General features: G+C 43.5%; 2 protein-coding genes across 5 annotated transcripts in view; both read left to right on the forward strand.

Annotated features, from left to right (window-relative positions):
- The window catches only part of Stim1 (stromal interaction molecule 1), a 196,364-nt gene extending 185,038 nt beyond the window's left edge, over positions 1–11,326 (forward strand). Inside the window, exons 8-13 of one of the 4 annotated variants that reach the window (XM_013511939.1) lie at positions 457–624; positions 1,147–1,247; positions 1,526–1,761; positions 3,132–3,224; positions 4,813–4,879; positions 9,430–11,326. In XM_013511939.1, the coding sequence (XP_013367393.1) occupies positions 457–624; positions 1,147–1,247; positions 1,526–1,761; positions 3,132–3,224; positions 4,813–4,879; positions 9,430–9,937 (1,173 nt within the window). In that variant the 3' untranslated portion in view covers positions 9,938–11,326. Of the gene's footprint in view, positions 1–456; positions 625–1,146; positions 1,248–1,525; positions 1,762–3,131; positions 3,225–4,812; positions 5,213–7,001; positions 7,537–9,429 lie in introns of those variants that run through there. The other 3 variants (XM_005380038.1, XM_005380039.1, XM_013511940.1) reach the window with 3 other exon arrangements.
- Positions 11,327–12,495: 1,169 nt separating this feature from the next.
- Rrm1 (ribonucleotide reductase M1) overlaps positions 12,496–21,492 on the forward strand; it is a 54,357-nt gene continuing 45,360 nt past the window's right edge. Inside the window, exons 1-4 of the mRNA XM_005380041.2 lie at positions 12,496–12,731; positions 17,152–17,240; positions 18,660–18,837; positions 20,071–20,171. Of these exons, the coding sequence (XP_005380098.1) occupies positions 12,713–12,731; positions 17,152–17,240; positions 18,660–18,837; positions 20,071–20,171 (387 nt within the window). The 5' untranslated portion in view covers positions 12,496–12,712. The remainder of the gene's footprint in view (positions 12,732–17,151; positions 17,241–18,659; positions 18,838–20,070; positions 20,172–21,492) is intronic.

Raw genomic sequence — 21,492 nt, forward strand, 5'->3', positions numbered from 1 at the left:
TCCTAGTCCACACTGAATGAAGACCTGCTACAGGAATTACAAGGTCACGCAGCAAGTTCAGGGATCACAACCAGATACCCAATCAAATGCCTTTTCTTTAATATTCTGATGGCCATGCAAACTCTCAGTAAGACAATTCACTAGCTGGTCTCTTTCTGAAGAGATCAGGGAAGATTTCTGGATACATGACCAGAACAGTCAGGGAATGTGGTAGAAAGAGTGCCCTACGGCAAAAACCTCTCAACTGAATTCTAGTTGACACTTGACCTTGAAGGGGCTACTTTCCTTCCCTGAGCTTCCTTCCTTGTATATGAAATACAGGGAACAATCCTTGCCCTTTTCCCTCCCGAGAGAGTTTTAAAGCAATTAAGAGCTCTGAATTCTGAAGCATCACACAGAGGTGTTAGAGAAGATCATAGAATTGGTAAACAGAGTTACATCCTCTTGGCTGCATAGGTTCGGGAGGCCTTGAGGAAAGCAGAGAAGGAACTGGAATCACACAGCTCATGGTATGCTCCAGAGGCCCTGCAGAAGTGGCTGCAGCTGACGCATGAGGTGGAGGTGCAGTACTACAACATCAAGAAGCAAAATGCTGAGAAGCAGCTGCTGGTGGCCAAGGAGGGGGTGAGACCTGCCCTCCTGTGGCCCCCCTTCTTCCTTCTTCTCCCTTCCCTGTCCTCTTCCCTTTTACCTGCCCTTCTTCCTCTTTCCTGCCTCACCCTAACCCTCCCTTCGGACAAAGAGATATCCTGTGGTGGGTTCTGTTTCTTTTCCTAATGTACAGCTCCTGATAATGCCCTCAAACTTCTGGAGGAGGGAATGAGGGTGTTGGGGTACTCCCTCCTGTCTTCTGGGAAAGATGAAGCAAGTGGAAGAAGGTAGAGGAAAAGCTCTGCCAGCCCCATGCTGCATGGGGACAGAGGTCCTCCTGAGGCTAGGGGTGACAGGGGAACCTTTTGCTTCTCTTGTTTTCTTCCTTTCCTTCCCTTCCCCGCCCCTTCCTTTTCCTTTTCCCTTTTTTTCTTCTTTTCCTTGTACAGCTTAAGTTGTGCTAGGAGAAGAGGGATCCAGCCACAGGAAGGCCTTTCTCATTTCTTGCAACCTCTAATCCCTGCTCTTTTTAAGCTGGGGGCCTCATCTTTGCAGGCTGAGAAAATAAAAAAGAAGAGAAACACACTCTTTGGTACCTTCCATGTGGCCCACAGCTCTTCCCTGGATGATGTGGATCATAAAATTCTAACAGCCAAGTAAGTAGCACCACTTATCAATTCTGGCAATATCCATACCATCCTTAGAATTTGAAGGTATATGAGGCCTCTAACCCCATTTCCATTTCCTTACTGATGGAATAACAGCTCTGATCTCCTGCGCACCTTCTCCAGCTCCCACCTTGATCTGAAGTTTGAGCGTATTATGCTTTTTATTCACTCACATCTCTCAAATTCTTCCTTGGGGAAGAAGTGCCATTGTTACTGGTCTCCCAAAACCCAGTCCATGCCTGCAGTTCTCTTTCATTTGTTTTCAGGCAAGCACTAAGTGAGGTGACAGCAGCACTGAGGGAACGCCTGCACCGCTGGCAGCAGATTGAGATCCTCTGTGGCTTCCAGATTGTCAACAACCCTGGCATCCACTCACTGGTTACTGCCCTCAACATAGACCCCAGTTGGATGGGCAGCACACGCCCCAACCCAGCTCATTTCATCATGACTGATGATGTGGATGACATGGATGAGGAGATTGTATCACCCTTGTCCATGCAGTGTAGGTGCCTTTTTTGGTGGGAGGACAGGGAAGGAGTCTTTTGTCCACAAGTTGAGAAGTCTGTGGCCTCTACTGGGCTTAAACAGTGCAAGAGGCAGAGAACCAGGAGAATGTTTCACCTCATAACCTTGTTAATAAAGCACAATTTACATCAGGATATCTCTTTATAGTTGTCCTTTTGGTGGGTCTTCTTTGCTATAAGCTGTTTGTCCATGTAGGTCCATTATGTTAAGTGTGTCCCCTTTTACTCCTTGTTTCTTTATTTTCCCTTTCCCCCCTTACTGTCTACTTTATAAAAAATAATCTCCTTTAGATACTTTGATCCACAGTGTAAAAATGTCATTCATTTTGATTATTCATTGAGTTTATTTGTTTTCATTTTATGTCCCTTATTCTTAACTGCTAAACTGGATGAATGGACTGATATCTGTCATTCTCTCCCTTTTTTGTATGAGGCCCCATGTAGCAACAGTCCCTTCGAGTGCTGTAGTCCTAAAGGCTCCAAGCTGGAAGGCATCCTTGCCCAGGAGGGAACTCCTACACAAGCATGTCTGCCTCTCCACCTGAGCTCCTAGACCTCCCTATCCTCTGTCCTCAGTCTACCTTCTCCCTTCTGTGCCCTGCAAGTGATGAGAGCAGAGTAGAACAAGGCTGAAAGAACAACATTGGGTGGGACTTTCGTCTTTTCTTTTTTTTAATACTGGACCAAACCCAGGAGCACTCTATCACTGAGCTACTTCCTCAGCCTTTTTTATCTTTTGAGACAAGGTCTCACGAAATGGCCCAGGTTAGGCTTAAATTTGCAGTCCTCCTGCCTTGCCTCCTAAGTAGCTGGGATTATAGGCTCTGTGGGAATCCTTTAGTAAATGAGAGGATTTTCCTTTTACTGGCCCACAGTTGAATTTTTCTTTGGATGACAGGTTCTTTTAGGTAAATGGAATAGGCCTTATAGGAAAGCATTATTCTAGGCCCATATCCCATCAGGGCAGAAGGAATGGCAGAAAGCTGGGGCTGGTTTAGCAGTTTACTTTCAAAAGGCCAGATTCTTTCATCTGGTTGCTCACTCACTCCAGAAAAAATTTATTTTATAAATTCTCCAATGATATACTTTACTTGGGCCTCTTTATCTCCATGATCTATATCTTGTTAGGACCTTAGTCATGGCCCAGTAGGGTTTGGATCACTGACACATAGAGCTGGATCCTGACTCACTGATTTAAAAGTTTCTGTGTTCTCCAGGTTGGGAGGGACCTTCATTAGTTTGGAGATACCCACCCATCCTGTGCCTTTTCTAGGTGCCATTGATGGGTAGGCTAAAGCTCTCCATAAATCAGATTCTCTTCTCCTTTTGGCCTGGCTGTTGACCCTAGATGCTGCCTGGCTGATGGGGCGTAGGTTCAGTGACCGCTCTCTCTGCTCTACATCCGCCGGCTCGGATGATCAGTCCCTCTGGAAATACCCGGGTTTGAGGAGCCCCTTTGGGGCTTTTGTTTTTCCAGCTTTTGGGACTAAACCAACACTGCTACCCCATGGACGCCTTCTCCTGCCTGCCTCACAGTCCCTTTATGCCCTTAGCACTGGCCCTACTAACTGCAAGGAGGGGTTCGGGGTAAGAAGAATCAGCCTGTTCATCTGAGGGTGATGCATGGCTTCTCCCTTCAGCCCAGTTATACAAGTGTCCTGGTGGCCTTTTTCTAGCTTGGCTGAGAGGGAAAAAGGAGGGGAGGCAAAGGAAAGGTCAGTCCTTTCCTTTCTCTTTTTATGTTTCTCCCTTCTTTCTCCCTCTTTCACTACCTACCATGGACTTCCTCTTCACCAGCTATAGAAGCCCTGCCTCCCAACTTTTCATTACTATGGAACTATACTATCTGCCTGGTGGCCTTTATAAGGATTCTGTCCTCCCTTGTAACCTGAGCCTGTCTTACGTCTTTAAGGAGGAAAGAAGGGTGGTCCATCTATCATGGTAGAAGGGAAGAGACAAAGGTCTGCACCTCTTTTCAGCTGGAGCCTAGATAGAGCCCAAGGGGTCTGTCTGGCACATTGCTAAGTTACCTGGTGCCAGCTACCCCTTCACCAGCCATGGTGATTATTATCTTGAAAGCCTCATTTGCAGCTTTGATCCAAGAACTGGATCATTATTGTTTATATTCTTATTAGAGGAAATTTAGGGAGTAAAAAAAGGTAAACAACATAAAAAAGCATCCATAGTCCCACCACAGTTGAACACCTGTTATTTCAGTTTTTTGTCTATGACAAATTTCTTAATGCAGTGAAGGTAAGGAAAACTACTACCATTTATTGAGTGCCATGACCTGTGACAGATACTTTAAGGATATTATCTTGGAGTCTCAGAACAAATTATGAATTAAGATGAAGATTTAAGTTGCTTAAAGTTAGAGCTAGAAGTGGAAGGCCTGCTTTCAGACTCTACTGTTTTATATTTTGATGCTCAAGGATTGTTAGTGTAATCTGTATCCTTTTCCCTGAGCATTTTAGTAGGCTTTCTGTGTTCTTAAAATCTTTCTATAAGCGTGACCTTTCATCTCCATTGTCTTCCAGCAAGTGGATATATTGTCATTTTTCCCATCGTCCTGCCTTTATATTTACTTTCAAGCAATTATTAATAATGACCTGATGAACATGTTTTTGTATATTTCCTTGTCTAAATTGTGAATTATTTCCTGAATATGGCTTTCTGAAAAGGCTGGTTCTTAGTGCTCTCCCGGACCTTGCCCCAAGCCCTTATCCTCCCCTCCCCTGCCCTGCCTGTGTCCTCCCACTAACTGCCTTGCCACTTCCCTTTATAGTGACATTGGCCTTAGGTCTCCTTCCATTGGAGTTGCCACTAAAACTGACATGGGCACCTCATCTTCAATTTCCAATCCTTTTAGGACCTCTGGTGGGAGGTTTCTGGGAGGTGGTGCCCCATTCACCAGATTGGGTATCAAAGGCCGAGAATGGTTTCCAGTAGATGGTTGTCTATGGGCACCTGCTTACCTGCCACCCAAAGTGGGTTGACCCTTCCTCACTCTTTCTTTGTTCTCCTTGCAGCCCCCAGTCTGCAGAGCAGCGTCCGGCAGCGCCTGACGGAGCCACAGCATGGCCTGGGATCTCAGAGGTTGGTAGAGGGCGAGGCTGGCCACTTCTTGACAAGCCGGGTGTCTCTGCGGCGAATGCGCAGTCTTTCATTTGGACAGTCTTTCAGTTCTGAAGGCCACGGGACCAGCCTTCCATCTGCCTCTGCTTCTTCCTGCTCTTCTTCCACCACCACCACCACCACCTCCACTACCACCACCACCACCACCACTACCACAACCACCACCACCACCGTCCATGTCTACCCTGTTTATTACCACCACAGCACTTCCTATTTCCTCCAGATGGATCCCCACCCTGACCTGTCCCCTTCTGGTAGCACCGCTGTGATGTCTGGGCATTCAGAGAGCTTGGGGTATTAGCTGACTTTCGTCTCTTTCTTCCTTCCCTTCCTGCTGCTTTTACTTTGGCCTCTGCCTGCTGGCTGCTGCTTGCTGGCTGCTGCTTGGTCATCTCTGGAGGTGTGTGCTATGGAGAATTTCCCTCTTGTCCTGTCCTTCTCCTTTTCAAGGCCAGCCTAATTTCCCATACCTTCCTTCCTTCTCTGTTTGGGGTTTGCTGTGTCTAAAAATGAATAATAACCTTCTTTCTTCATGATACTATAGCACTTTGCCTAAACTATGCACTTTTACATCAGTTATTTCAGTGGGGCCTCTACTTCTTTTACTCTATCAACAAAACACTCATTGATACTTAATTCTACTGGGCATGGGACTCACAGATTGTAAGTTACAATTTTGCTCATCATGAACTACAGTGTGGTCTGGAAGAGGTACATAGGTAATTGTGGAACAATCTGATAAGTGCTATGGGGATTTTGAGAAAGGAGGAATGACTAATAGTGTGTACCTGGGTGGAATGCTTCACAAGAGAGATGTAACTTGTGCTAACCTTGTGTGCAGGGAAGGGAGAAAGTATTCTAGGCAAGGAAACATGAACAGGCATGGAAGTACAAGATAATATGGTGTATTTGTTATTAAAGTGCTGGTTATGTGTTGGTAGGAAGAAGTATCTGAAGCTAGCATGATAGAAAGCTTGGAGAGGCTAAGCATTCTACATTCTGGCCTTTATCCTTTAGGAGGTGGGGAATTAAAAAAGAGTTTCTAAAAGAAAGTGAAGTGGTCAGATTTGTACTTCAGAAATAGCATTTTAGTGGCCTGTATGCAGGAAGGATGGGGAAGACTCTAGAATCTGGAAGTAATTGCAGTAGGCCACCAGATGAAGCAATGAGGTCTTAGATGGTCAAAGAAGTGAAGGAAAGAGAGGAATCTAGCCCTACACCAAGGTTTTTAGCTTGAGTGACTAAATGGTCATAGTTCCCTTCATGGAATTAAGAGTACAGAAGAAAGGACATAAGTTTGGGGATTTGGGACAAGAAAAGTTGGGCATGTATTAAAATATTCATTTTTTAAGGTAGGAAGTTAAGTTTCTAAAGGGTAAGTAATTTTCCTAAGGCCCCACAGCTAGTTAGGAGCAGAATGCAGACCAGAACTTGACTCTCCATTATAGGACACTCTGTTGAATATTTTTATCCTCCCACAAGATCTTTATAAATGCACTAGAAAATAATTAGTGAAAGGCTCTATCCCCCAGCCTGCTCTAGCAGCTGTAGGGACTTTCCTTGGTAATACCTCAGGATAAGAGGTGAACTAAGGTCAAAACTTGACCTTACCTGGAACAAATTTAGGAGACTCTCAGGAAATCTTCCTCTCTATTCTAGAATTGCCTTTCAGCTTTGTAGCTGTGACCATAGCCCAGGCTGAGCTGCTAGACTGCAGCACACTTACCTGTTGCTTTCCTTTGGTCCTGCCTTACTTTGGATATCTGTCTAGCTGTGTCTCTTGAGCCTCTGGATAATTATCCTGGAGGGCTGTTCCTTTCTCTTCCACAAAGGTACTGCCCTAGATAGGATTATTAATAGGCAGAGCTGCCCATCTTCACTCTCATCCTCATTTTCATCCAGATGCCTAGGGAGACTCCGCCCAGTACAGATGAAGAGGACTGGATTGGATTGGGGAGTTAGGGGATACTGTGAATCCCATGCGTCAAGGCCTAAGCTGAGGGCAGTCGGGGGGAAGGTTGGGGAGCTACGTGCATCCACCTGGCCTGTTCACTACTGAATTTTCTTTTGCACCATGCACCAGAGGATCATCTCTAAAGGCAAACAGGCTCTCTAGTAAGGTTAGTAACTTGGGATGGGAATCCAAGGCAGCCTAGCCTTTGGGGAGGGACCCCCTGGCCTGAAGGGCCTCAGTGATTCATGGAGGGAAGGTGAGCCTGCCTTAGTGGGCCTTTTCTCTCCTTAATCTACCCAGATGTCCTCCCAGATTCTTACCTTTCTTTGGCAGTTTCAGCTTTTGGTTGATGACAGAAGCATAGAAAGATGGAAATGAAGACCAAATGGTACTGTGGGTCAGGAGCAGTGAGGCTGGGAGGGCCCCAACCTTTTGACCTCTTTTCCTTGGTGTTAGAAAGGTAGGCTCCTAGGATGCTTACCTCTCAGCTTAGAGGGCCCTTTTTCACAGTGTGTTTGCTCTCCAGGACTTCCTTGGTACCTTGCTGAGGGGGTTGTATGTATATAAAGTAGAAAGGATATGGAGAGAGTCATGGGGCTTAGAGAAATAAGGACAGATTTAAATAGAAGTGAGGAAGCCAGGTGTGGTGGCACACACCTGTAATCCCAGCACAAGGGAGGCTGAGGCAGGAGGATCACGGTGGGTTCAAGGCCAGCTTGGGCTACATACTAAGGTCAAGGACAGCCTGAACTGGATAGTAAGACCCTGTCTTTAAGAAAAAAAGAAGTGAGGCTGAATGTCCAATATATGAAGCCAAATATGAGACTGAATATTTGTAAACACTAGGTTCTGTGGCTGAAACAGTATTTGTAGCATGGAAGCTGGAAATGTTCTTTGCTGTCCAGGAAGGTAACTGGCCCATGAGGTAGCTGCTCAGTGATTTTTTCTCTGAGCCTCAAACCTATGATAGTTATGAGCTAACCTCTGCCTGTACCTGTATAAGGGGACTGGTACCCTCCATAACTTCTGACCTTGGTCTCCTTCTTTCTGGGTCTTGTGATGTTCTCCTCTCCCACTTGTGACACATTTCCTTTAGCCTTCTCCTCTGCGTTTGCTGTGGGTTCTCAGGCCTTTGGGAAAGCAGATGGGTTCAGGATTGGCAGGGAATGCCCATATCTATATTGGTTTGTCTGCTGAGGCAGGGATAATGGCATACAAATTAGTTCAGGGTCTTCTTTGGAGCAGCCAGTCCCTGAAAGGGTCTCAAGTTCTTGGACTAGCCTCTATGTGTGCATGTCTGGTGTGCAGTGGCATGTCCCCATAACTTAGCCTTGCAAAGAAAGCCTCTTGTGACTGGCCCCCACATGGGCCTTCTAGCTTGGCTGGCCTTGTCATCATTCCCATGATACTTTATACATTTCTGATTGCTTTGCCAAGATTTTTGATTGGCCAAATATTTTTGTGAGATAACTGAATTGTTATTATTCCTCTTTGGGCCAAAATTGAGGGCCCGCAAAGTTAGGTGACTAGTCCAAGATCACATAGAAGAATCCAAAAGTTTTCTGACTCCTTCAAAAGCCAACATCTTGTCTTTCTATGCCTCCCTACATTCTCACTGTCAGCAGAGTTCTGAAATAGATCCCACCCTTCCTGCTGCCATGGTAGACGTCGGTGTAAACTGTGTAACACCTCTTTATTACGACTTCTAAGTCTTTTTTTAAAAATTTTTTTTATTTTTTTATTTTTTTATTTTACGACTTCTAAGTCTTGTACGAGGGTAGAAAGAGGCAGCATCTTGGCCTTTGGGGAGTAGGTGAGGAATTGTTTGCAAGGCTGTTCTAACTTTCTCCTCCCCAGCCTGGGTCAGGCCCACTGAATGCATGTGTCCTGTTTCTGGGGGCCTCGCCCAGACCAGATAGAGGTATCCCGGGGTGCGACAGGAGTAAGTGGGGGAAGAAGACATGGAAAATGGTGACTCAAAGCATCCCGCAGGTTCTGTGTCAGTTTAGGGTTGAGTCCTAAGAAATCTAGCCAGCTCTGGGAAGGCAGAGATTTTAATTGAGGAGGATGCCTATAGAAGTTAAGTCTGTGGCTATACCAGTTTAGGGCTTTTGTGTTCAGCAGGGATGGGATCCAGGCATTGCAAAGCCCTTTGCCTGACAGATAATGGTATAATGACATTTATTTTTGTTTCTTTTTTGTCCATTTCTTCTCTTTCCATCACTTTTCCCTTTTTTTTTTTCCTTTCCCCTTGGTCTTTCTTACTTATTCCTGCTTCTTTTTGTTTTTCTTCGACAATTCTCTCCTGTCCCTGTTTCTTATCCAATTTATCCCCATTCCCTCCTCCTGCTGCCTGTCTTATGCTATACTGATGGCTTATTCAACTTCCTTACTCATTCTTCTCCTTCTCACCTGCTTATTCATTCTATTTCTTCTGCCTCTGTCCTGCTTTTCTTGCCCTGTTCTTATTGTCTCATGTCTCGTTCTCTTCTTTACCTTTTCTCATCTCCCTTTCCTGTATATGTCCTTTTCTTCCTCTTTGTCCTGTGTCTTGCAGGGATTTGACCCATTCCGATTCGGAGTCCTCCCTCCATACGAGTGATCGCCAACGTATGGCCCCCAAGCCTCCTCAGATGGGCCGTGCTGCAGATGAGGCTCTCAATGCCATATCTTCCAATGGCAGCCACCGGCTGATTGAGGGGGTCCACCCAGGATCTCTTTTGGAGAAACTGCCTGACAGCCCTGCCCTGGCCAAGAAGGCATTACTGGCGCTGAACCATGGGCTGGACAAGACCCACAGCCTGATGGAGCTAAGCTCTTCAGCCCCACCTGGTGGCTCCCCAACTTTGGATTCTTCCCGTTCTCACAGCCCCAGTTCCCCAGACCCAGACACACCGTCTCCAGTTGGGGACAGCCGAGCCAGCCGAAACACACGCATTCCCCACTTGGCTGGCAAGAAGGTCGTGGCCGAGGAGGATAATGGTTCTGTTGGCGAGGAGACAGACTCCAGCCCAGGCAGGAAGAAGTTTCCCCTTAAAATCTTTAAGAAGCCTCTTAAGAAGTAGGCAGGGTAGAAGTGGCAGTGGTGAGACAGCTTTCCTTCCTTGGATCCTCTGCTTCCCCATCCCTTACCCCCTTTAAGATATCTGGCCCCTAGAGCAGGCATGGAGGGCCTAGCCCAGGGGCCTGGGCACTGTACATACCTGCCCCCCTCATCCTTGGGTCCTTCATTGTTAATTTATTAACTGACCACCATGGCCTGCCTGCCCTGCTTCCCTCCCAACCATGGGCTGCTGCTGTCACTCCCTCTCCACTTCAATGCATGTCTTAGTTGCTGTTCCCTCAGCGCCCAGCTCCACCTCTAGGGTCCAGCTTCTGTCTCTGCTGTCCCAGTTTTGAGGTTTGGTTTTCTGTTTCACTTTGTTTCCTGCTTTTAGGTTGCTCCCCGCTACATTCCCCAACTTCCTCTAGCAGTTGTGGGAAGATAGGAGGAGTAACTGCTGACACTTGTGCCTCAGATCTGTTCACCCCACCCATAGTGGTTCTGTTTGCCCCAGACTGGGGCTTTGGGCCTAATCTTTGGGATTTGTTCTTTGGGAGTGTGATGGGCTGGAGAGAACCTCATCCTGAAGCTCACTCAGGCCTCCATGGCCCTATGGTAGAGTGAAACCAATTCCCAGAGAACAAGCTACCAGAGTTTTGCAGAGAGGCCATGCTTCGGATGGATCAGGAGAGACCTCTCTTAGTTGGAGGATAAGTGGATGCCAGAGCCATAGGCTATAAGGCAGTCACTTTTTCTCTCTTGTCCTGCCCACATTTGCCTCCCTCTTACCCCTGCTCCCTCATACCGCAGGAGTATCTGTCTCTTAGAGGTGCTGCCCCAAAGCTCCCCAAGTAGCAGTACTCCTGGGGCTCAGGGCAGTTGGCTTCCCTGGCTAAGGGGGCCATAGTTGTGATAATAGGGCTCTTGTGGAGTCCTGGAATGGTTGAGTAAGAATGTTGTTTTATTTGAACCAAAAGACAAAACAGTTTAAAAGTGAAAAAAAAATCTCCTGAATTTCCCAAGTGCCTGCACAGCATATTCCCCTTGTCAGACTTCTTTTTCATGTTACTGCATTGCCTGGGCCAAAGGCTCAAAAAGGACACAGTTGATTTGGGGAAGGGGTGGTGAAGGAAGATGGTACATGTGAAGGCTGCTGTGTGACCACTTCCCCACACCCTTCCCATCCTCGACACAACTCCTTCACCTGTTTTTGCTATGGCTGTAAAGGTATTTTCCTTCTGCTCCATTCTGCCATGCCTTTACCCTGGGATCCTATCTTGGGCCTGGGGTTGGTCTTAGGAGGGTGATAGGCTGCAGATGGCCTTGTACCCTCTGGACACCCTCACATGGGTTTTTCTGTGTTATTTCATAAGACTCTTTGAAGTCCAATAAAGCATGTAGGAGATTTTAATTTTGCTGGTTTTGACTTTCATTGTGTTCTCTGTGGTTTAACACATGGGATGAAGAAGACTATTCTTCCTCTGCCAAGGGAAAAGAAAATATCTAATGCACATACCCAAAAAGTTACCCCGACTAGTTGCCTAATAAAATGCATGTTGCGTAGTTAATTTGGAATTTCAGAGAAACAATAACTTTTTAGATTAATTATGACTTTTGCAATATTTGGAACACAGTTTTGCTTCCTTTTTTTTTTTTTTTTCTTGTCTTTTTGAGAAAGGGTCTTGCTATGCAGTTCAGGCTGGCCTTGGGCTCACTTTGTAGCCCAGGCTGGTCTGGAACTCGCAAGGACCCTCCTGCCTCAGCCTCCCAAGTGCTGGGATTACACCCGGCTCACAGTTTCATTTCCTAAATCTGAGAATTCTATTTTGGGGCATGTTGATCCTATAGCTTCATCTATGACTTATACTTCACAGGAGCTTGGCAGCATCTGGAAGACAATGAGGAACTAGTGAAAGGCTGTGACAGGATTTAGAGAAACGATGCCATAGATTTCATGAAGATCAGTTTGTGTCAGCCTTGTATATTAGGACTTTAATTTCTTAACATCCATAGTCAGTCTCCAACCAGCTTCATCCCACTCCCAACAAGGCAACATCTTCCTTATTGCTGACACCGACTCTGCCATTATCCATGAACTCTAAAAGCAAATGGGTCTTGGCCCTGCTTAAAAATCTCTCATGGTTCGTATTTGCCTCAGGATAAACTCCAAACAGTACTAACCTGACATGGCTTTCTTCCATCTAAGAGCCAGGCTACTGGCCGACTTAAGAGCCCTGGGGATCCCACTAGGCCCTATCCGCCGCTCCTAGACTACAGCCCGTATTTGACGGCAGTCAAGGGGTTATCCTAACAGTCAAAAAGAAGCGGCGAACTCCGCGGGCTCCTTCCGGGTCCTGGGGCCTCAGATTCCGCTTTGCCCACACCCAAAATGGCGCGGGAGGACAGCGTTCCCGCCGGTCCGCCCACATCCAGTTGGGCCGCTGTAGATGCACAGTCTCTTGGCCTTGCCCATACTCAACATGGCGGCTATAGGCGAGTTCTGACTCTGGTAGTTTGGTTTTGCCCAACACGACCTCGGGTAGCGCGTAGAGTGACGCCATTCGAGCGCCAGTCGCGCCGTTTTATTCGTCACGGGTGGCGGGAGCGGGAAGAAGTTCGGATTGTCTCGCCTCTGCTCTGGTGAGGCAAGTGCTGTCTGTCCTTCCAACTCCAGTCCCTGGACCCGAGTAATCCCTTGGAGTCCAGCCCTTCGCTCTCTGCCACCGTCTCGATCCCGCCGGCGCCTCGGAGCTGCAGCCCGATCTCGAACGCCTCAACGCTCCAGCCATTTGCTGCGATGCATGTGATCAAGCGAGGTGAGGGTTGGGGAGACGCAGCGGGGTAGGTGAGGAGGGAGAGGGGCTCGGGCTGTCGCTGCCAGAACTGTTATTACCCACGCCCGCCCGCGGGCCGCCGCCGCTTCCCGCCTTTCCCGCCGCGGCTTCCCGCCCTGTCAGCCACCTTGGCCTGTGTCTCGTCAGCCTCCTTCTGTCCTCCTCTGGCCTCAGGCTGCGCCTTTCAAGAATTGTACCTGCCCTGTGTGGAATAGTGCCTTTGGGCCAATGGGGGAAACAACCCTAGGGGGAGGTTGCGGGGACTGACTGAAAGTGCCCCACTGAGTTGATGGTAAAGCCAGCGTTCGAACCCATCGTGGACGACAGAGTTTTATTTGAAAACCGTGGGCTTGGTGACCTGTACTAGGCACGAGAGGAAGCAAGGAAAGAAAGGGTTTCGTACGCTACACGGGCACCTGTCATTTTCCTAGTCTCTTTTGTGGGGTGAAGGTGGGATGGGGTGAAAAATCCTAGATACAAGCAGCACCCTGAGCTTTGCCCTTTTTTTTTTTTTTGGTATCGGGAATCGAACTCAGGACCTTGTGCTTGCCAGGCATGTGCTTATGCCCCTGAGCTATATCTCAAGTCTCTAGCTTTGCCCTTTGGAAGAGAATGTGTTACCCCATGTCCCAGGAGTAATTTCAGGAGAGGAAGAGATGCTGAATCAAAGATGGCCAATAGCATTTTATAAGAGGTGACAGTCCCTGCTTTAGGAATAAGTTAGAAAAACAAGAACAGCACATAAAACAGATTCCTATGAAAAAGGAACAAATTCTGAGTTGAATACATTTTCCTCTGCTAAAACAATAACGTTTCAAAATTGTGGGCTTTTAGTAAATACTGGTTGACTGACTTGGTATTTCTGTTTTGTTCACGAGACTACTCGCATTTTGGGACTGCTCACTTTTAGCACCAGACCTGCCATGAACAGAAAGAATGAATTAGAATAATTATTTCAAAATGTAGGATATGATGATTGCAGTGGCTAGGCAGGTAGTTGATTTGGCAGGTAGTTGATTTGGTTATGTCTAGCTTGATTTATCTGCAGGCAGGAGGTGGAAGGTGGATAATGGTGATCTTCCTTTTTTTTGTACCAGAAGAACATTTTCTAAATTTCCCTACTTCCATATTTTAGCTTATGGGAACAACCACCAAAATATGTAGTGCACTTATATTGGCCTATTCTAGTAAAAGCTGAACATCTAGTTTTTAAACCTTTTGAAAGAGATACATGAGATTGGTCTTGTGAGTCACTAACAAAGATAAATTGAAAATTGATGGATTTAGATTACTGGAGTTGGTAACACCTCTATGTAGGACTTTTAACTTTTTGGGTGAACTTTGAAAAACTGTAGTTTAAGGAGTACTGTGTACAGCAAACTAAAAGTTAGGGCTTATTTTGTTTCTTATTCTTTCACAGAACATAGTTTGATCCAAATGGCTCATACTTTATAGAATCTAGACTGTGCCATGTGGCATTCAGCAAAACTTGTTAATATTCAAAATATACTTAGATTTTTTTTTTGTGTGTGTGTGTCTTTTTGAGACAGGGTCTCACTAGGCAGTTCAGGCTGGCCTTGAGCTCACTTTGTAGCCCAGGCGGTCTCTTACTGGCAAGGATCCTCCTGCCTCAGCCTCCCTTGTGCTGGGATTATAGGCATGCACCACCATGCCTGGCTAGATTTTTTTATTTTTAATGTGCATGTGTTTTGTCTTTTTTTTTGGTCCCCTCTTAATTTTGACTAGTATTGATGTAATTATTCAGGAGGGGTTCCTCAGTGTGCTGATACCTTTTTAAAATTGTTTTTTTGGAGACAGGGTCTCACTAACTAGTTCAGGCTGGCTTTGAATTCACTGTGTAGCCCAGGCTGGCCTCAACATGCAGTGATTCTCCTTCCTTAGCCTCCCGAGTGCTGGGATTATAGGTGTGTACCACCACGCCTGGTCTGCGTACTGATATCTTGCTAATCACTGTGAGGGAAATAATAGGGGGAGGAAGCAGTTTCATTTTCAGAGAATTTAAAGTTGTTAGGGATTTCGGAATAATCCATAGGAAAATTGTTAGATAACAGAAGGAAATATTAGATGAACTTTTTTAGTCTGCTATCCTGAGCTATTTTTCCTAGTGGGAGATTAAAATTAAGCAAATAAAAATTAAGAGCCATTTCAGTAAATGACAGAGTAGCTGATTGAATTGAAACTTGTTCTTTGGAATTTGGTATGTTTTAAAAACCTTGGATTATAATCTACAGTAAAAAAGTACATGTGCAATATATACATACACACACATATACCTTCTTCATCCCTTCCTTCTTAATTTCATTCATAGCCTAGTACATTATTTTTTTTTATGGTACTTGTTATAAAAGTGATCAGATACTTTCCTTCCTTGGTTACTGCAAGTTCCTCCCTAATGGCTGCCCATGACATGAGTCCACTCCCAGTTGTGGGCACACAGGTGGTCAGTCCATGAGCTGTTAGTGTGCTTGGACTTGAGCCCAGTGAAAGTTAAATCATGCCAGAGGAATCTAGGTGAATTCACTTCCTAGAGCTGGAATAACAAAGTACTATAAGCTAGATGACTCAGCACAGAAATTTGTCCTGCAGTTCTGGAGGGTAGAAGTCTGGAGTCAAGGTGTCAGCTGAGTAGGTGTCATAGACCCTTTGAGGGATGTTATAGAACATTCCCCATCTTGCAGCTGCATCACTGCAGTCTGCCTTCCTCGTGCTTTCCCTGTCTCTGCCTTCATCTGCACAGCCTACTGTTTTACAACTTTGTTTACTGAATATTATGCTGGGTGCTGGGGTTGCAGTGTTGACTGGGCAGATATAGTTCCTGCTTTCAAAGATCTTAAAATGATAGGTAAAGAATAGGCTGTACTAACCCAATCATTCACTTATTCAGAAGGCATGTGTTCAGTACTTGTGTGCTAGAAGCTGTTGTAAGTATTGAGGATTCAGCAGTGAACAGAGGCTGAATCCCTTTTCTCATGCAGTTTGCACCCTGGCTTGGGTAGTAGCCATAACTTTACTCTCTGAAATGAACTGACTCTTATGTGTTCACTGATAAGTAACATATAAAGAAATAATTTCAAGTACTGATTCAGGAGATGATCATAGTAAAACAGTAATGTGATAAAGATAAATGGAAAGACAACCACGGCTTGTATGATCAAAGGTGTCTTAGAAGCTGACATTGAAAGAGCCCCAAATAGTACCAAGAGCCATCTATGAAGATCTGTGGTCTGAGCATTCTAGGCAGTGGGGAAAGAAAATTCATAGCTTGCAGAAGAGGCACATTTTTGGCCTTACATGATTAGTGAGGTTTTCCTGAAGGTAGAAGTATTAAAGATAGCCTATAACAAAGAGGAAATCAAATGATTAAAATTCTACAGATGGTTCCTGAGTTATGAATTTGAGTTTATAATAATACAGAAGTCATATATGCATTCAGTAGAAGCTGTATTTTGAATTTTGAAATTTGATCTTTTCTTGGGTGAGTGTTATTCAAAATATATCAGTATTTTCTGATGGTGGGGAGCAAGCTGAAGAACCTAACCAGCCATGTGATCGTGAGGGTTAACAACTTATATTCTATACCGTACCATGTTGCTAAGCTATGACGTTTGGTTAGTTAAGTATATTTGATTTTAGATAGTTCATAGGCACAGCAGAAGAGGTGAAGTGTAGACCAAATTCAGGAAGGCTTTGTTTGAGAGAAGAGGATAAAATAGGTAGTGAGAAACAAGGATTAGTGATGTGATAAAGTCTGCATCTGGGTTGAAAAATGGACTAAGTGGAATCACAGATTAGAACAGTGAGTCATTGGACCTTGAGACTTTTAGTCTGTCTCCTGTTCTCTAATATGAGTTTAGGCAGTTACCAGCGTAATTTAGTACTTGGTACAAGGAGAATACAGATGAGAAAGCCAAATGTAAACACATATTTAATATGTTGTTTATTAGCTACTAGTTACAAAGGACTATAGGCCGTACAAGGAAGACAAAAACTAAATCAGTAGGAGACACTAACATTTGTACATGTAGGGCTTACCTAGTTATTTTCATGATTTTGAACTTTGATCATATTTCTCCTTGTCCGTTTAGAATAATCCCACTATTCTTAATTTGTCTTTAGATGGTAGCTTACCCAATCTTTATTTACTCTTAGCAAGAATAGTGGGTAAATGCTACCATCACGGATGATTACAAATTCAAAATCAGACTGGGCTAAAAAGTGAGTTCAAGGGAGCCTGAACTACATAATGCATCCCTATCTCAAAAAGACAAGAAATACCAAACCAAAACAAAATCGAAACCAAACAATCCTATATTAGTTGAATTTGATTGTCTGACATTGCCATTCTAAAAAGTGCTAATATGAATGTATGATTTATTCTCAGATGGCCGCCAGGAGCGGGTCATGTTTGACAAAATTACATCTAGAATTCAGAAGCTTTGTTATGGACTCAATATGGACTTTGTTGATCCTGTAAGTGAATATGATTTATATTTTACTTTCCTTCATTTTTTTTCTTGAATATTTTTTTTATTTATAGTGGAAAAGTCTACAGCATAGTTTGTTTTAAAATTTCGGTTGTTTGGATAGGAACTGGGTTGAAATTTGCTTTTTAAAGTCAATGTGGAAAGAATATATGGAAGTAATAAAAGGTTGATTTCATGGACAGTATTTAAATTAAGGAGAACAAACTTTCATAAGCAAGTTACTCTGTTTTTCTCCTTTTATGACTTCTATTCTAGGCCCTCAACATGTCTTATATTGACTGATCTCAGTACCAGTTTGTGAAGTATCCTAGCCTTTCTCTAATTTTGCCTACTTCATGTCTGTCTTCCACATGGCTTCTAATTGATCTTTCTAAAATGAGAATCTCTAAGAACCCTTTCTTCCAAACCTGCCTGTGTTCGCCCACGCTTAATTAGGTACACAGATATAGTACCCAACGTCACACTTCCATGACCAGCCCAAGCCACCCAGAAGTGCTCTTTACTAATCCCCTATGTTGGTCTCAACCAATCAAGTCGATAATCCAGTTTATCTGTGATAGGCCATGTCTTATTCTTGTGATATTTACAGAGCTAGCATCTAATTAGGTACTTGGTTAATGTGTAGTGGACCAAAGTGGGAAAATAATTTATACAGCTCTAAAATATACTTATTAAATTCTCTTTTACATTTAGAAATTATAGACTATAATTAAAATAGTAGAATGTTAGTATTGGGATGAACCTGAGACCTCATCCTATTTATCTTCTTTGTTTTATATATAAGAAAAGTTCAAAGAGAGAAGGGATATGATTTGTTTAAGTTAATGCGAATTTAAGCAGAAGAACCTAGATTCCTTGATACTCTGTTGCTTGATGCAGTACTGTTTCCAAGTGCAAGTATGTTATAGCAGTCTTCAGTTTCCTAAGGTAGATTAGGAAATCTGTTGAGTAAATCTGGATGCTATTAGATCAGGCACAGTTTGCACACAGATGTTATCTTATTCTTAATAGTTGCCTTATAACACCAAAACAAACTAGAGGACTTCATACATAATACAGTTTATCAGGTGAATCTAGAAAGAAAGTGATCAGGAGCCAGTTAGGCTTAGTGATACTGTAATTAGAATAGATTTCAAATTATCACAATAATTACAAACATACACACATCTTTGTTTTGAGGGAGATATATTTAGGCCAGCTGGGAAATACATGCCCAGCTGCCTGCCCACACTCCCTCTCTCTCCCATCTTCCTTCCTTCTTTCCTTTCTTTCCTTTCCCCCCTCTCCCGCTCTCTCATTTCATTTCAAAAAATGAAGTTACATTATTATGTTTGGTTGTTTCTTAATAGTTCTTTTAAAGAAGCTGTTGTTTCTTGTGAAAGCTCAAAATTTCTTGTTTTTGTAGGCTCAGATCACCATGAAAGTAATCCAGGGGTTATACAGTGGGGTCACCACAGTGGAACTCGATACTTTGGCTGCTGAAACAGCTGCAACCTTGACTACTAAGCACCCGGACTATGCCATCTTGGCAGCAAGAATTGCTGTCTCTAACTTGCACAAAGAAACAAAGAAAGTGTTCAGTGGTGAGTCTGGGGTTAAAAAGTTAGGAAGAATAGTATTTTCACAACACTGATAAGGGTGGTATTTACATATAAGTTTCAAAAATAACATTTTATTCTAAAAAGGGACCTAAGAGCTGGGTGTGGTAGCGCATGCCTGTAATCCCAGCACTTGAGAAGCTGAGGCAGGAGGATTGTTGTGAGTTTGAGGCCAGCCTGGGCTACACAGTGAGTTCAAGACCAGCCTGAACTGCATAGTGAGACCCTGTTTCAAAAAGACAAAAAAAATAAATAAATAAATAAAAAGGGACCTAGAACTTCCTATTTCTTAATGCTCCTGACTTGCTACATGAAAGGTTTAACAAATCCTTATTTTTTCCTTTTTATGTTCTCTTTAGGCAAATGTAGATGTAGTGGTGATGTGGTTTTGAAAAAATGAACATTGTGGTATTTATAAGTTCTGGCACAAATTTTTTTTTTTGGTTTTTCTTCGGAACCGGGAACCGAACTCACGACCTTGCGCTTGCCAGGCAGGCGCTTTGCCGCTGAGCTAAATCCCCAGCCCCGTTCTGGCACAAATTGTTTACAGCATTTTGATCACCATTAGCAGATACTTCAACACTCCCTTTTTACAGCTCAGGAATGTAGGTGAAGGGAGGTTACATATTTTATTCAGTATAGAAGAACCCAGCTGGTAGACTGATTAGAAATCTTTGCACTCTCAATTTCAGAGCTGTTGTGTGAGGTCTCAAACATTATACCCTCTCTCTTCAATAGGTTTATTGTGAAGATGTTAGTTTCCCTGAAATTGATGTATAGATTTAGTTCAATCCCAACCAAACTATTACAGTATTTGTGTATATGTAACTTTTATATGTAAATGCAAGGGGCCAAATACTGTTATGATGTCCTGGGAAGAGCAGAGTGAGAGAACTTGAGTTTCTATTGTAATAGAAGGAAAAAAGCTGACAAGAAGCAATGGTTGTTTCTGTGTTTCTTTATTTTCAATTAATCTCAATGTGAGTGGATATCAGAATCTTGGAATCTTTTTCAAGCTGCAAGGACTTACATTGTCTTTCTCTGGAAGGTTTCTACCTTAAATGCAGTATTAGTATGTGTTTATTCTACATAGATGTTTATTGAGTACTTTCTGCGCTAGACACTGAAGTGGGTTGGGATGAAAAAAGGTCCAGAATTACACTTTTAAACAATTAGTTGTTAAGAGGCTTTGACATTTTTAATTTAATATTTTCTTAGATGTAATGGAGGACCTCTTCAATTACATAAATCCACATAATGGCAAACATTCTCCTATGGTGGCCAAGTCAACACTGGATATTGTTTTGGCCAATAAAGACGTATGTATAACATTTTTCTGTTGGAAATTTTAAATAGATTTAAAAAACATATTTAAGAAAATTTAAATACTACAAAAGATATTAGTAATAAGATTCCCTCTCTTGCTCTGACTTTTTGTTTTCTTCTTCCTCCTTCTTTTTTTAAAATTAAAAAAAAAAAATTTTTGTGGGCCAAGACCTTATGCATACTAGGCAAGAGCTCTACCTTTGAAGTATCCATAGCCGGCTTTGCATTTTATCATTTTAAATGTACTTTTTCTTTCTTTTAAGATAGGACCTCGCTGTTTATTTCAGGCTATTCTCAAACTCACTGTGTAGCCCAGGCTGGCCTTGAAGTCATGGTAATCTGTCTGTCCCAGCCTCCTGAGTGCTGGAATTATAGATGTATGCCACTATGCCAAGCTATTTTAAATGTATTATTTCAGAACTAGCCCGTATATTTGTGTACATGTGTGTAACATACTGTGCATATTGTTCTTACTGCTGCTTTTTTCCTACTTTCAAGTATACCTTGGAGATTTTTTTTTTTTTTTGGTCTTTTTGAGACAGGGTTTCAGTATGCAGTTCAGGCTGACCTTGAACTCACTTTGTAGCCCAGGCTTGCCTCAAACTCACAGTAATCCTCCTGTCTCAGCCTCCTGAGTGCTGGGATTACAGGTGTGTGCTGCCATGCCTGGCTCTTGAGGATTGTTGTAGATCAGTGTTTGTGAATATACCCTGTTCTTTTGTCTTGTTTTTTTGTTTTTTTTTTTTAGATAGGATCTTGCTATGTAGTTCAGGCTGGCCCTGAGCTCACTTGTAGCCCAGGCTGGCCTCAGACTCACAGCAGTCCTCCTGCGTCAACCTCCGGAGTGCTGGGATTTCAGGCATGTGCCACAATGCCCAGTGACCCTGTTCTAATAGTGACATAACACCTATTTTATAGATATGTTGTCAGTACGTATAAATAAGAATTCTTCTGGTGATGAATATTTGTTTTTGATTTTTCACTGAATGAATTATATGGTAGATGTTTTGCCCATAGGTGAGTGTATTGTAAGATAAATCTCTTAAGTGGAATTGCTGAATCAGAATACGTGCATTCAAAACTTTGATAGTTATTACCAAACTAACTCCCAAAAAGGTTGCTCTGATAAAACTTTGAAAGGTCTTGCTCAATGACTTTTTGAGCCCCTTTTAAAACTACATCTTAGAGGACAGAAAGATAAAGATGCACAGATCCAGCCAGACATTTTGCAAAGAGGCTGTTTGCTATGGCTATCTGAGTAGATTAGAAACCAGTTTTAACATTACATAATAGAATGATTTGGTTTTTTTTTTT

This window comes from Chinchilla lanigera, unplaced genomic scaffold, assembly GCF_000276665.1.
Source record: "Chinchilla lanigera isolate Chin_1 unplaced genomic scaffold, ChiLan1.0 scaffold00013, whole genome shotgun sequence".
NCBI lineage: Eukaryota > Metazoa > Chordata > Mammalia > Rodentia > Chinchillidae > Chinchilla > Chinchilla lanigera.